Raw genomic sequence first — 16,884 nt, 5'->3', positions numbered from 1 at the left:
ATACAGTGTAGAAAATACTTTAAAATTGTAATAATTACAAAATACAATAACTGTAACATTACTTATATTATATAATGCTACTTAGTCCATGGGACAATGCAGTCGAAACAAAGTTGATGTATCCAAATTTGTGATTGTTATTGCTTTTAATATACATCATAGAGGTGATAAAGGCTGCAGCTCTGCAAACTGGGTTTGGGTATGGATTGGCTCAAATTTTTGTGGTTATATTGAGCCCTATCCCTAATCATCAGCCATCCCAACTGTGGCACAAGAAAACCCCATTGCATCCAGGACATAGATATTTGTATTTCCAACGCCTCTACTGTGTAAGATTTGTCAACATCTATTCTGGCTAGACACTGCAATGCCAGATTTCATTTTAACTGCATTGTCCCATTGCAAAGAAATGGAAAAAATAAAAATATGCAAATTGGAATAACACTTTGATCAGATAAAGCAAATGAAGTGTGGAACGGAATTGAAAGCAATGAAATAAAAGCAGAAAAACAGCCACCAGAAGGAGAAAGCAAGCTAAAGACACTACTGTAGATAACTGTACAATTAATCAGAATCTGAAAGAACAAAAACAGATTTTTAAGATAATTTTACATGCACAAGCACTATGCTTTAAATGCAACTACACATTCTTAGACTATTTACCTCCCGCAGCACGCGGTGCCTTTTTCCTCGGCTTGTGCGAAAACGCAGAGCCCGTCTTCAGAGCTTCCAACAGACTATCCATGACACCTTCTTGATCTTCTCCTAAAATTACAATTAAATTTATTAAGCCCATCTCTTAAAGAGGCACATCATATTTGAAAGTAAAACTACTGAAGAGATAACAATACCCGAACTGATGTCGACCAGTTGCTTTTTCTTGGCCAGCCTTTCCTGCTTCTCCTTTTCGGCCTTCTCCTTTGCCTCTTTCGCCCGTCTTATCTTTTCTTCGGCCTCACGCATCTTCACATTGTCTTTGTAGGCTTCCTAAAATTGATTGACAAGATTTATTTACATTCAATTACTCCATTTCCAGATTTTAATAATTGAAGAGTAATTAAGTAATAAACTGATTAATAAGAATTATTTATCCCCAGAAACCCATTAAATAGAACCATCAACAGAAATCATAATGAACTTTATTTGTATTCATTTGGGTGGTTCATATGTAGGTCAGTACGAAAAATTAAACCAAAACTGGTTTCTACAGGTATTTGGTCAATACATGCTCTGAAACACTACCCAATGTACTTATAGCTGTCAAGGTAAAGTGCAACAAAGATAAATAAGTTTACATACACTCATTTTTAAAAGGTTACAAAATTATTTCTACTTTTTCAGTAAGGAAAACAGTTGGAAATAAAATATTTTGGTAATGATTTACAACACACTGTTTACATTAAGAGCTTCCAGATAGCTAACTGCATCCATTATACAATCAGGAGCGGCCAACTACACATATTTTGCAAGCTTGACCCATTTAAAGAATCAATATTGGCAAGTAATTACAAGTTATAAGTTGTCTAGCTCCTTGAGCTAGACAACTTATAATTTGGAGGGATAAGACAAGACATATTACAAGTGGAAAGTGAGGACCCCCAGAAATACTGTCAGAAAAAAGCAGCTCATAAAAATATTTAAAAATCAGAATACAGTCAAAGTTAGGAGCTACTTAAAGAAAGGAGGTCCAATCTAAACCTGACCACTCTCCATTATCAATATGTGGCAAATTAGAAAGTTTGTTTAGTAATAAATACACTTCATTAATAGCTGCAACAATCTTCGACGTAGAGATGGCACTGGCAGACAAAACAGATGACATCTGGGAGAAAAGGGAAGGTCTTTTTTCTTCTCTGATGTTGCTTTAGAATTAACCTAAAATGTCAGGCTTCCAAACTATAAATAAAAACTTTTGTATTTATTTGCCATTCAATTATTTCTAAATTGTGTTCTCTATCAATACAAAGTGACAATGCAAGTCATTTTGACATACTTAAGAGGCCTAAAAGTATCAGAAACCAATTTTTACTACTATGTACTGTACTTCAACTCCAATAAAGTAATTTTTTGAGTGATTTCAAGATTAGAATATTAAAGAGAACTCCAACAATTTAAAAAATGAAGATATTTTTGTCTCATAAAGTCCTTTCAGCAAAATTTAAAAAAAAATTGACAGTTATCTATACAAAACAACAAAGTTTGCAGGTGTGAGGCCCCAGAAATAGTTTGTATTTAAAAGAAAGGTATAATTTAATTAATTAACAAACAATGAAAAAACAGGTTACATAAGTGTCGAACCAGAGACATCAGACTTTGACATTGCGCTCATATAAAATAGAGAAAAGGAGAGGAATCAAAGATTGAAGAAAAAAAAAGAAAAAGGAAATTGTTTAAAGCTTAAAATGCAACATGGAAAAGTAAGCAATGAGATGCAATATGAGCACAAGTATCTTAGTCATCAGTAAGTCATGTATGGAGTCAAATGGATAGTGTTGGATAAACCATCCTGGGCAGACCTTTCATATGACCCAAACTGGTCTCGAATTCAACCTGGAGATGAGAGACCAATAGGGAAACAAGGAAGGGGATGTCTGATCAATGAAAAGTAGATACTGGGGGGGGGGAAAAAGGTATAAAAAGCCCTATGTGTGGAAGAACCCTCTTGGTCATCTTAGGTGTCATCATCTTCGACTTTGTGCGAACACTGAAAAACATCGTTGCCTCCTCCCACAACAACTTCCATTGCTCAAAACAACAAATTCAAACTCCTGACTATCTCACTGCTACCCCGGGGCTGCCCATTCAAGCATCAATCAACAGAACCCAAACTGAAACCGACTCCAAGGCGCCATACTATTATTTGGACTCAAATTTTTGGATGTAAGCATGACCTTTAACCAAATAAATAGTTTTATGTGAGAACACTTGTCTTTCATTTTCTACAGAACCACCATGCACATACACAAGGGCCCTAGAGCAATCCTGACAAGGGAGTAAATTCCCCCCTCTAATCAGCATACTTACACAGTTATAAAAGATTTATGTTAATATTGAAGATGGTCTGTTCTATTTATTAATTTTAACTTGAAATATTTTAAATTCTCCTACATCTTTATTATTTAATTTAGAGTTTAAAAAAAAAAATACACATAATATACTCTATAACTGCAAAAATATATTACTGTTTAAGCAAATGCGGCAACAAAACCCACGAGTGGGATTGTCGCTGCACACTCGCAGGTGTTAGGTGCAGCTGTTTGACATTCGTCTGGTGGAGTATTTATTCAATTTTGTATCAAATTTAGCAGTAATACAAATTGGTAAAAACTAAAAAACTAGTTTTTACCAATTTGTAATACTGCTAATTTTGTTTCCTTTTTTTACGAAAAAATTACAACAAATTTAGATTCTGTCATCACAAGGTTATACATAACTCCACAACTCATTTAAGTTAGTGCAAAGAATTGTAGAAGAGGTTAAGACAGAAACCAGCATGTAAATAATAAACTTTATTAAAATGTGCTGTTTACTATATACTAAAATACTGATTTCTTTATAACAAAAATGCAATACTATAACAGAGGAGAGGGTATATATTAAGACAGAATTTAACCAAAGAAATAATAAGTTCACTTCACCTCTTCCTAATCAGGACAATATGACATGCATACACTGTATTGTATACAGAATGAACCGTTGAGACACTGGAATATCCCAGAAACAAAACACCCCAGACAAAAATGTAAACAACGGTTGTTCAGTTGTAAAGGGGAAAGAAAACCAATGACCTTTAACTAACCTCTAAGATAATAAATCAATAATGCAGTTTCCTTCTCCTTTACAATCAAATAACTGTTGTTTATGACATTTTTGTCTTGGATGTTTTGTTTCAGGGTTATTCCGGTGTCTCGACTTAAATGGTTTGCCCCGTATACATGTACACAAAGTTGTGTTCATAGTTAATCAAAATACCCAAGTAAAATGCATTTTTCAGAATAACTAGTGCTTTAAATTGTATTTTTACTAATTTTTCTTTAGAAATCAACACTGTATGATAAACAAAGTTAAAAAGAATGAAAATTTTTTTTATGCTAAACCAAATCTATATCTTTTGTTTGTTGTGTAACTAATTTTGATGCCCAATGTATCAGATAAGGATATAGCATTGAACGCATGTTTTCGTAATACAGGGTCTTCCAAAAAGAATTCTACCATCTTAAATTATTTGTAATTATGTTAATTATTATCCAAGAATGTTGTGATGTACATTAAAACATGGGAAAACTTTTCAATTTTTACATCTGACATTATAATTTCTCAATATGTGTACCTCGTGTCAAACGGCACACATCTGACTGATACTCAAATTCTTCCTATGCTTGCTATGTATATCCATTGTCATTCCTCACAGCAGCCATAATTCTATGGCTCCTGTAGATTACTCATATTGCACAATGACAAATGATTCATTGAACTTTGTGAAATGCAGAACACAAAACACCTCATCTGTTGTGGAGTCACCATTTTTATTCATGGTACTTACTAGAGGTAGTAAGTAAATGACAAGATATTTGAGTGCAGACGGAAGAAACTCAAATGGTTACTCTATTGATTTGTATATGTTGCATATTTCTAATATAATAATTAACATAATTACAGTAATTTAAAATGGTAGCATTCATTTCGGAAGATACTGTATTGCTTTAAACTTTATGTTCTACTTCAGTTTTATTTGCTTACAGTATATATAAGTGTACAGTAGAGTGTCGTTTATCCAAATCAATTGGGGACTGGGTTGTTTAATATGGGGTGACTGGATAACTTATTTTTCGGATAACCGATTATGTACCAAAATTTTTCTCCATTGCTTGTCATTTCGTGTTGCATTTTTGTCAATTTTCGCAAGCTTAACGTAAATTTTTTTAAATAATAATCGTGGCTATTGTATTGTTAAAAATTATTTCTTTATTTTATACAAACAAAATAAATATATTGAAAAATATAAAAACAAAAAAAAAAAAAACTTTAGAAGTTAATCTAAAACATTCGATTCAGCACGACACAGTCCAACTAGAACGCTTTCAGTTGATTGGCTTTTGAATAAACGACACTCTATTGTACTTTATTACAATACCTTGAATAAATCAGATTGAAGAATATACATTCAAAGATCTATTATAAAAGTTAATTCTGATAAAATGATTTCAAAATTGTTTAGACAAAATAATATTAAAACAAGTATAGAAAAATGTATAATAAAGTGTAATTAACCTCAACTAGATGTAAATACCAATAAACCAATAAAATTAAAAGAAATAAAGCAAAAACAAATGTTTTATTCTGTTTTAAATGTTTTATTCTGTTTATTGGTATTTACGTCTAGTTGAGGTTAATTATATTGATTTATACCAGTAGTTTCGTAGAGATTGTATGTCCAACCAAATTATATTACCTGAAAAGTATCTTTGAAAGTTTTGATGTCGCCAAAGAAATCATCCAGTGAATACTTCTTAGTATCGAACACAAAGAATTCTGCCAGTTCCTCGTATAATTTTTCCATCTTCTTAAACATATTTTGCAAGACTTCATACTGTGTTGATGCCTGGGAAACAAAAGACTGAGACTCGCTAAGGACAAACTATTCTGAAATTTACACAACCAATAAAATCAGATTACACAATCTTGACAACTTTCAAATTTGTCTTTGGATGTTCTTAACAAAATGATATTTATCATTATTGAAATGAAACTTGGATGTAATAAAACTTCAATGTACAGTACATCAATGCTCAAGTTACTAAACAAGAAATGCATAATCCTTTAATAAATTTTAATAGAATTTACATGTTAAATGCATTAGAATGTATTGCATTAATGCAAATTATATCCAAGTGGCACACACAAATTTAACAATAAAATACTCTCAATAAAGCTCGCAATTATTCCAGACAGCAATACAAACTCAACAAGCTGCAAATACGGCTGTAAATAAAATTTTGAAGGATATGTCAGATGAAATGCCAATCCATAAAAAGTAGTTTTACTTTTGAGATATTGATTCAAATGCAAGATTGGTAGTCTATTAATATTGCATCATGACAGCAACGAGTCATGATGCAATATTTGCTACAAAAAATTTGCTACCAATTTGCTACAAAAAATTTACAAAAAATTTGTAAATTTGTAAAAAATTTGTAAATTTAGCAAATTTACAAAAAATTTGCTACCAATTTGCTACAAAAAATTTACAAAAAATTTGTAAATTTGTAAAAAATTTGTAAATTTAGCAAATTTACAAAAAATTTGCTACCAATTTGCTACAAAAAATAGATAAATGCAGGAATTCGGGTTCTAGTAATGATGCCTGATATCTATTAAAATCCTTCCCAAAACGAAGGAAACATTATCTCGACCAATCACAATAGTCTTGATACCAAACTTATTGGCTTTTTGTTTTGGAAGGATACAGAAAAGACACAAATGACTAGTTGACTCGTGTAAAGGTAACTTGAAGAAGCTTTCTAAACACTGTTTGCTGGGGGAGTGGATGTAACAAAGCTCAACAATAGCTTCTACATTGACATCTTGCCTTTAAGAGCAAGTTATGATCCTTTCTTGTCAATACAGCCCTCAAATTCTTCTGGAGAGGCTTTGACTCATTTGAAAACAACTCCAAAAATAGTTTACAATAGAATGATTAACATTTAGCCACTCAGTTAACTCAGACTTTGACTTACCTCAATCCTCCCAATTGCTATCTATCTCATTTCTCTGAATCACTGCTCAAATATTTGGTATAAGCCTCTTAGAATGTAAATTTTACTGTACACAAGAAAACTGCTATTTTGTTTTAAACCAGTCAGAACTATTGTGTTAATGTAAATTATATTTACAGGTTTAAAACTTAATACAGATTATTATATAAAATACCTTATTTTCATTTCTCTATCACTTATTTGATATACAAAATTGGCAAATTTATTTATTATGCCAGTTTTTATATTTGCCGATTAACTTTTGAGCACCGTGTACATCAATCTGTTAACGTAAAAGCACCAACTTACCAAACACCAGGTCATAATTTTGTCTGTTAAGGATAGACTCATTGACATTTAGTCATACATACAACAAAATTAGCCATCGTGGAAAAGCAATGAAAGATTGAAGCATTTATCCCCATCGCTTGCAGGCAGTGAAGTGAATTTGACATTGATCATTAAGCAACAACATTAGCATAAAGGATACAGTCATGACTTCGCTAAATTTATCGTTTTCACTCTGCGGACGGAAGTTTTTCAAATCGGTATCGAGTTCCCTGATCGACTTTTTAATGTGGTTGAGATTTGTCTGCAGCTGATTGGGAGAAACTGAAATTCAAAAAAAAAAAAAACAAAAAATTATATACATGTACAAAGAACAAGACAAAATATTACTTTTATGACTAACAATTAATCGAATAATGTTAAATGTGTTTAAATTACAATTATTAACATAAGTGTACAGTAGAATTTCTATATAACAAAGCTTTCAAATCACCAAAATATCTGTTAAAATAATAAATAGTATTCAAGAATCATGCATTGAAAACTACCATTGTTATACAACAATCAGGAATGTGCAAAAGAACATCTCAACTTAAGCTTATTGTAAATATTATAGAGACTCTACATGTAAATAACTGGCACGAAAACAGCTACAAATTGAAAACAGTGCGCTCACTAAAATGCACAAAAAATTTTCTGGTTGGGCTGCAATTTAAAAAAATTGTAGACCTATAAATTTTCATTGTTGTCCACATGGCTGTCTGTCTTTCCTTAATCTCAAGAACAGTTAGATAGACAAAAGCTAAGACCAAACATGGAAAGATTAGGGGCAAGAGGCCCCGACTAACTATATACTAACTTTTGGTAAAAACCGGAAGCCACGTTATTCATTTTTAACTCTTCACAATAAGAGCATTTACAATTTTATAATTTATATTTTCACTACAAAATAAACAATACTTAAAAAAAATTCATTTCGGTTTAAATTTCTGTAAAAATATCAACAAAAATCAATTAATAATAATAGTAATGGCAATATAAAATCCTTGAAAAGTCTTTGATTCGATAGACTGCCAAGTTAAATGGAAAAATTTCACGCTTCCAAGTTGGTATATCTTCATTAATTTCCATAATGAAACACACTTTAAAATCACTTAAATTATCTGTAATGCCATGAATAAGTAATTTTTATTTATCGTAATTTTTTTGGACATAACATGTTCCTGAAAATGCATACAAAACTAAAACTGGCAGAAATGGCACTAGTGCAGAATTTTCCAGCTGTCCAATACTGTCTATTTGAGCTAATGAACAACTCAAAATAACAGAGATCACTCCAAATAAGTTGTTAAATTGAGGATTTACCAGACAATAACTACGATCGTATCAAAAACAAACAAATTTCAAAATTAACAATGAAAACCATCTCAAAAGTTCTTAACATATTATAATGAACTAATAAAATGGCCCATTTGATTATACAGTGGTGCCTCGTGTAACGTATTCCAGGTGCATGTCCATTAAGTGAAAAGTCCATTATACGAAACACATTTTCCTATAGAAATACATGTTAAAACATATAATTCGTTCCGTACCATAAAAAAATGAAAATGGAGCAGTCACCAATTATGCCGGGTAGTCAGATGTTGTGAGGAGGAGGTGGAGGAACACTTTCTTCACACATTCATACAGATATAAGACTTGTTACATATTACAGCAGGTCTCTTTTTATTGTTTTTTAATCAGAGTCAGATTCAGGAGAGGCTACTGGAGCTTGCAGGTTCAACTCCTCTTGTTCCATCCTTTGTTTTTTGCCTGCTGGTTTATTGAAAAACATGTCCAAGGTGGTCTGTTTCTCTCTCTTCTTGAACACCTGTTGGAAATGATGGGGTAGAGATCATTGATCCTGTTGGCCTCAGCTCTGGATAATGAGTGTTGGTAAACTCCTGAACCTCTCCCCATTCGACAAGAAAGTTTTTGTGAACTTTCACTCCTTCTGATGATTTCTTGCTTTATTAAAATTGAAATCACCTTTGTTTTTTTAGAAGTCATGATTTGCACAACACTTGAATAAATGTAAATACACTGCACTGAGGTGATATAGGTAATAAACAAGGGAGCAAGCCGAATCCCAACAGGAGCTCTGTACTTTAGATATACTAATAATATATTCTAATAACGCTAATATATTATAAAAATAGCAGATTGTCATTGGCAACGGCAAAAGAGTGAAAACATCATTTGCACTTGTTCGCCTCATGTAACTGTCAAACGGAAAGTCCGTTGTTCGCAGTGTCCGTTATTCGAGGCACCACTGTATTCCCTTAAATATTATTATGGTACAAGACAAAAAACAATTTAAATGGCGCACAAAATCTGGCAGTCCTACTAACAAAACATTTAAAATAATAACCAAATATGTTTTAACGATCATAAAGTTGGTAAAATTTCCATAATTATACAGCAACAACAGTTCTTGTTTGCTTTACGTAAATATGTGTTCTATTACAACTAAAAATCAACATAATCGTCGTCCACTCAATGGCACCTGTTGGCATGTTAATTTAAAAATTTGGGAATTTTTCAGGTAGACCTCCTATAATGATTCAATTTAAATTATGTTTGTTATGACACCTTAACTTCTTTGCCTTGGTAAAAATAATTGGAGATATACAATATATACAATTACAACATCCGCATAGAGTTGTACAAGTATATTGAACAGACAGCAGAGAACTATTTAAAAAGTAATTTAACCAACATCAATTTAGTACATCTCAGAATTGCATCGTCTTGCCTCCCAAGCTCTTCTTGATGAATTCAAATTTTATGCAAGAAAAAGTACACATTCAATAAAATGAATGTAAAGACGTCTTTTGGCATTGATTAACTTCCTTTAGACAAAAATATGCATTTTCTTTAAAGTTCAAATTTCTTGTTCTAATTTCTAATTTCCTGCCAGAAGACAATTACACATCGTTGATAATGCTAAAGTATTTTTGTATGAATAAAGCTAATTAATGCCAAAAGATAGTCTTTGGATTAATTTTATCACGTGGCTCGGCATCAAGTGCNTATTAATTTTAACTTGAAATATTTTAAATTCTCCTACATCTTTATTATTTAATTTAGAGTTAAAAAAAAAAAATACACATAATATACTCTATAACTGCAAAAATATATTACTGTTTAAGCAAATGCGGCAACAAAACCCACGAGTGGGATTGTCGCTGCACACTCGCAGGTGTTAGGTGCAGCTGTTTGACATTCGTCTGGTGAAGTATTTATTCAATTTTGTATCAAATTTAGCAGTAATACAAATTGGTAAAAACTAAAAAACTAGTTTTTACCAATTTGTAATACTGCTAATTTTGTTTCCTTTTTTTACGAAAAAATTACAACAAATTTAGATTCTGTCATCACAAGGTTATACATAACTCCACAACTCATTTAAGTTAGTGCAAAGAATTGTAGAAGAGGTTAAGACAGAAACCAGCATGTAAATAATAAACTTTATTAAAATGTGCTGTTTACTATATACTAAAATACTGATTTCTTTATAACAAAAATGCAATACTATAACAGAGGAGAGGGTATATATTAAGACAGAATTTAACCAAAGAAATAATAAGTTCACTTCACCTCTTCCTAATCAGGACAATATGACATGCATACACTGTATTGTATACAGAATGAACCGTTGAGACACTGGAATATCCCAGAAACAAAACACCCCAGACAAAAATGTAAACAACGGTTGTTCAGTTGTAAAGGGGAAAGAAAACCAATGACCTTTAACTAACCTCTAAGATAATAAATCAATAATGCAGTTTCCTTCTCCTTTACAATCAAATAACTGTTGTTTATGACATTTTTGTCTTGGATGTTTTGTTTCAGGGTTATTCCGGTGTCTCGACTTAAATGGTTTGCCCCGTATACATGTACACAAAGTTGTGTTCATAGTTAATCAAAATACCCAAGTAAAATGCATTTTTCAGAATAACTAGTGCTTTAAATTGTATTTTTACTAATTTTTCTTTAGAAATCAACACTGTATGATAAACAAAGTTAAAAAGAATGAAAATTTTTTTTATGCTAAACCAAATCTATATCTTTTGTTTGTTGTGTAACTAATTTTGATGCCCAATGTATCAGATAAGGATATGGCATTGAACGCATGTTTTCGTAATACAGGGTCTTCCAAAAAGAATTCTACCATCTTAAATTATTTGTAATTATGTTAATTATTATCCAAGAATGTTGTGATGTACATTAAAACATGGGAAAACTTTCCAATTTTTACATCTGACATTATAATTTCTCAATATGTGTACCTCGTGTCAAACGGCACACATCTGACTGATACTCAAATTCTTCCTATGCTTGCTATGCATATCCATTGTCATTCCTCACAGCAGCCATAATTCTATGGCTCCTGTAGATTACTCATATTGCACAATGACAAATGATTCATTGAACTTTGTGAAATGCAGAACACAAAACACCTCATCTGTTGTGGAGTCACCATTTTTATTCATGGTACTTACTAGAGGTAGTAAGTAAATGACAAGATATTTGAGTGCAGACGGAAGAAACTCAAATGGTTACTCTATTGATTTGTATATGTTGCATATTTCTAATATAATAATTAACATAATTACAGTAATTTAAAATGGTAGCATTCATTTCGGAAGATACTGTATTGCTTTAAACTTTATGTTCTACTTCAGTTTTATTTGCTTACAGTATATATAAGTGTACAGTAGAGTGTCGTTTATCCAAATCAATTGGGGACTGGGTTGTTTAATATGGGGTGACTGGATAACTTATTTTTCGGATAACCGATTATGTACCAAAATTTTTCTCCATTGCTTGTCATTTCGTGTTGCATTTTTGTCAATTTTCGCAAGCTTAACGTAAATTTTTTTAAATAATAATCGTGGCTATTGTATTGTTAAAAATTATTTCTTTATTTTATACAAACAAAATAAATATATTGAAAAATATAAAAACAAAAAAAAAAAAAAACTTTAGAAGTTAATCTAAAACATTCGATTCAGCACGACACAGTCCAACTAGAACGCTTTCAGTTGATTGGCTTTTGAATAAACGACACTCTATTGTACTTTATTACAATACCTTGAATAAATCAGATTGAAGAATATACATTCAAAGATCTATTATAAAAGTTAATTCTGATAAAATGATTTCAAAATTGTTTAGACAAAATAATATTAAAACAAGTATAGAAAAATGTATAATAAAGTGTAATTAACCTCAACTAGATGTAAATACCAATAAACCAATAAAATTAAAAGAAATAAAGCAAAAACAAATGTTTTATTCTGTTTATTGGTATTTACGTCTAGTTGAGGTTAATTATATTGATTTATACCAGTAGTTTCGCAGAGATTGTATGTCCAACCAAATTATATTACCTGAAAAGTGTCTTTGAAAGTTTTGATGTCGCCAAAGAAATCATCCAGTGAATACTTCTTAGTATCGAACACAAAGAATTCTGCCAGTTCCTCGTATAATTTTTCCATCTTCTTAAACATATTTTGCAAGACTTCATACTGTGTTGATGCCTGGGAAACAAAAGACTGAGACTCGCTAAGGACAAACTATTCTGAAATTTACACAACCAATAAAATCAGATTACACAATCTTGACAACTTTCAAATTTGTCTTTGGATGTTCTTAACAAAATGATATTTATCATTATTGAAATGAAACTTGGATGTAATAAAACTTCAATGTACAGTACATCAATGCTCAAGTTACTAAACAAGAAATGCATAATCCTTTAATAAATTTTAATAGAATTTACATGTTAAATGCATTAGAATGTATTGCATTAATGCAAATTATATCCAAGTGGCACACACAAATTTAACAATAAAATACTCTCAATAAAGCTCGCAATTATTCCAGACAGCAATACAAACTCAACAAGCTGCAAATACGGCTGTAAATAAAATTTTGAAGGATATGTCAGATGAAATGCCAATCCATAAAAAGTAGTTTTACTTTTGAGATATTGATTCAAATGCAAGATTGGTAGTCTATTAATATTGCATCATGACAGCAACGAGTCATGATGCAATATTTGCTACAAAAAATTTGCTACCAATTTGCTACAAAAAATTTACAAAAAATTTGTAAATTTGTAAAAAATTTGTAAATTTAGCAAATTTACAAAAAATTTGCTACCAATTTGCTACAAAAAATAGATAAATGCAGGAATTCGGGTTCTAGTAATGATGCCTGATATCTATTAAAATCCTTCCCGAAACAAAGGAAACATTATCTCGACCAATCACAATAGTCTTGATACCAAACTTATTGGCTTTTTGTTTTGGAAGGATACAGAAAAGACACAAATGACTAGTTGACTCGTGTAAAGGTAACTTGAAGAAGCTTTCTAAACACTGTTTGCTGGGGGAGTGGATGTAACAAAGCTCAACAATAGCTTCTACATTGACATCTTGCCTTTAAGAGCAAGTTATGATCCTTTCTTGTCAATACAGCCCTCAAATTCTTCTGGAGAGGCTTTGACTCATTTGAAAACAACTCCAAAAATAGTTTACAATAGAATGATTAACATTTAGCCACTCAGTTAACTCAGACTTTGACTTACCTCAATCCTCCCAATTGCTATCTATCTCATTTCTCTGAATCACTGCTCAAATATTTGGTATAAGCCTCTTAGAATGTAAATTTTACTGTACACAAGAAAACTGCTATTTTGTTTTAAACCAGTCAGAACTATTGTGTTAATGTAAATTATATTTACAGGTTTAAAACTTAATACAGATTATTATATAAAATACCTTATTTTCATTTCTCTATCACTTATTTGATATACAAAATTGGCAAATTTATTTATTATGCCAGTTTTTATATTTGCCGATTAACTTTTGAGCACCATGTACATCAATCTGTTAACGTAAAAGCACCAACTTACCAAACACCAGGTCATAATTTTGTCTGTTAAGGATAGACTCATTGACATTTAGTCATACATACAACAAAATTAGCCATCGTGGAAAAGCAATGAAAGATTGAAGCATTTATCCCCATCGCTTGCAGGCAGTGAAGTGAATTTGACATTGATCATTAAGCAACAACATTAGCATAAAGGATACAGTCATGACTTCGCTAAATTTATCGTTTTCACTCTGCGGACGGAAGTTTTTCAAATCGGTATCGAGTTCCCTGATCGACTTTTTAATGTGGTTGAGATTTGTCTGCAGCTGATTGGGAGAAACTGAAATTCAAAAGAAAAAACAAAAAATTATATACATGTACAAAGAACAAGACAAAATATTACTTTTATGACTAACAATTAATCGAATAATGTTAAATGTGTTTAAATTACAATTATTAACATAAGTGTACAGTAGAATTTCTATATAACAAAGCTTTAAAATCACCAAAATATCTGTTAAAATAATAAATAGTATTCAAGAATCATGCATTGAAAACTACCATTGTTATACAACAATCAGGAATGTGCAAAAGAACATCTCAACTTAAGCTTATTGTAAATATTATAGAGACTCTACATGTAAATAACTGGCACGAAAACAGCTACAAATTGAAAACAGTGCGCTCACTAAAATGCACAAAAAATTTTCTGGTTGGGCTGCAATTTAAAAAAATTGTAGACCTATAAATTTTCATTGTTGTCCACATGGCTGTCTGTCTTTCCTTAATCTCAAGAACAGTTAGATAGACAAAAGCTAAGACCAAACATGGAAAGATTAGGGGCAAGAGGCCCCGACTAACTATATACTAACTTTTGGTAAAAACCGGAAGCCACGTTATTCATTTTTAACTCTTCACAATAAGAGCATTTACAATTTTATAATTTATATTTTCACTACAAAATAAACAATACTTAAAAAAAATTCATTTCGGTTTAAATTTCTGAAAAAAATTTCAACAAAAATCAATGATTAATAATAGTAATGGCAATATAAAATCCTTGAAAAGTCTTTGATTCGATAGACTGCCAAGTTAAATGGAAAAATTTCACGCTTCCAAGTTGGTATATCTTCATTAATTTCCATAATGAAACACACTTTAAAATCACTTAAATTATCTGTAATGCCACGAATAAGTAATTTTTATTTATCGTAATTTTTTTGGACATAACATGTTCCTGAAAATGCATACAAAACTAAAACTGGCAGAAATGGCACTAGTGCAGAATTTTCCAGCTGTCCAATACTGTCTATTTGAGCTAATGAACAACTCAAAATAACAGAGATCACTCCAAATAAGTTGTTAAATTGAGGATTTACCAGACAATAACTACGATCGTATCAAAAACAAACAAATTTCAAAATTAACAATGAAAACCATCTCAAAAGTTCTTAACATATTATAATGAACTAATAAAATGGCCCATTTGATTATACAGTGGTGCCTCGTGTAACGTATTCCAGGTGCATGTCCATTAAGTGAAAAGTCCATTATACGAAACACATTTTCCTATAGAAATACATGTTAAAACATATAATTCGTTCCGTACCATAAAAAAATGAAAATGGAGCAGTCACCAATTATGCCGGGTAGTCAGATGTTGTGAGGAGGAGGTGGAGGAACACTTTCTTCACACATTCATACAGATATAAGACTTGTTACATATTACAGCAGGTCTCTTTTTATTGTTTTTTAATCAGAGTCAGATTCAGGAGAGGCTACTGGAGCTTGCAGGTTCAACTCCTCTTGTTCCATCCTTTGTTTTTTGCCTGCTGGTTTATTGAAAAACATGTCCAAGGTGGTCTGTTTCTCTCTCTTCTTGAACACCTGTTGGAAATGATGGGGTAGAGATCATTGATCCTGTTGGCCTCAGCTCTGGATAATGAGTGTTGGTAAACTCCTGAACCTCTCCCCATTCGACAAGAAAGTTTTTGTGAACTTTCACTCCTTCTGATGATTTCTTGCTTTATTAAAATTGAAATCACCTTTGTTTTTTTAGAAGTCATGATTTGCACAACACTTGAATAAATGTAAATACACTGCACTGAGGTGATATAGGTAATAAACAAGGGAGCAAGCCGAATCCCAACAGGAGCTCTGTACTTTAGATATACTAATAATATATTCTAATAACGCTAATATATTATAAAAATAGCAGATTGTCATTGGCAACGGCAAAAGAGTGAAAACATCATTTGCACTTGTTCGCCTCATGTAACTGTCAAACGGAAAGTCCGTTGTTCGCAGCGTCCGTTATTCGAGGCACCACTGTATTCCCTTAAATATTATTATGGTACAAGACAAAAAACAATTTAAATGGCACACAAAATCTGGCAGTCCTACTAACAAAACATTTAAAATAATAACCAAATATGTTTTAACGATCATAAAGTTGGTAAAATTTCCATAATTATACAGCAACAACAGTTCTTGTTCGCTTTACGTAAATATGTGTTCTATTACAACTAAAAATCAACATAATCGTCGTCCACTCAATGGCACCTGTTGGCATGTTAATTTAAAAAATTGGGAATTTTTCAGGTAGACCTCCTATAATGATTCAATTTAAATTATGTTTGTTATGACACCTTAACTTCTTTGCCTTGGTAAAAATAATTGGAGATATACAATATATACAATTACAACATCTGCATAGAGTTGTACAAGTATATTGAACAGACAGCAGAGAACTATTTAAAAAGTAATTTAACCAACATCAATTTAGTACATCTCAGAATTGCATCGTCTTGCCTCCCAAGCTCTTCTTGATGAATTCAAATTTTATGAAAGAAAAAGTACACATTCAATAAAGTGAATGTAAAGACGTCTTTTGGCATTGATTAACTTCCTT

General features: G+C 31.4%; 1 protein-coding gene across 3 annotated transcripts in view; it reads right to left on the bottom strand.

Annotated features, from left to right (window-relative positions):
- The window catches only part of LOC111620891 (protein diaphanous-like), a 29,847-nt gene that overhangs the window by 1,363 nt on the left and 11,600 nt on the right, over window positions 1-16,884 (bottom strand). For 2 of the 3 annotated variants that reach the window (XM_023362905.1, XM_023362907.1), the window contains 4 exons: window positions 14,192-14,313; window positions 12,482-12,646; window positions 852-987; window positions 664-765 (listed from right to left, as the gene is read on the bottom strand). In XM_023362905.1, the coding sequence (XP_023218673.1) occupies window positions 664-765; window positions 852-987; window positions 12,482-12,646; window positions 14,192-14,313 (525 nt within the window). Of the gene's footprint in view, window position 1; window positions 576-663; window positions 766-851; window positions 988-12,481; window positions 12,647-14,191; window positions 14,314-16,884 lie in introns of those variants that run through there. The other variant, XM_023362906.1, reaches the window with a different exon arrangement.

This window comes from Centruroides sculpturatus, unplaced genomic scaffold (assembly GCF_000671375.1).
Source record: "Centruroides sculpturatus isolate CEXI.00-Female unplaced genomic scaffold, Cexi_2.0 scaffold17, whole genome shotgun sequence".
NCBI classification, from domain to species: Eukaryota; Metazoa; Arthropoda; class Arachnida; order Scorpiones; family Buthidae; genus Centruroides; species Centruroides sculpturatus.
The sequence above is the reverse complement of the archived record's forward strand: the minus strand, read 5'-3'. Positions and strand labels throughout refer to the sequence as shown.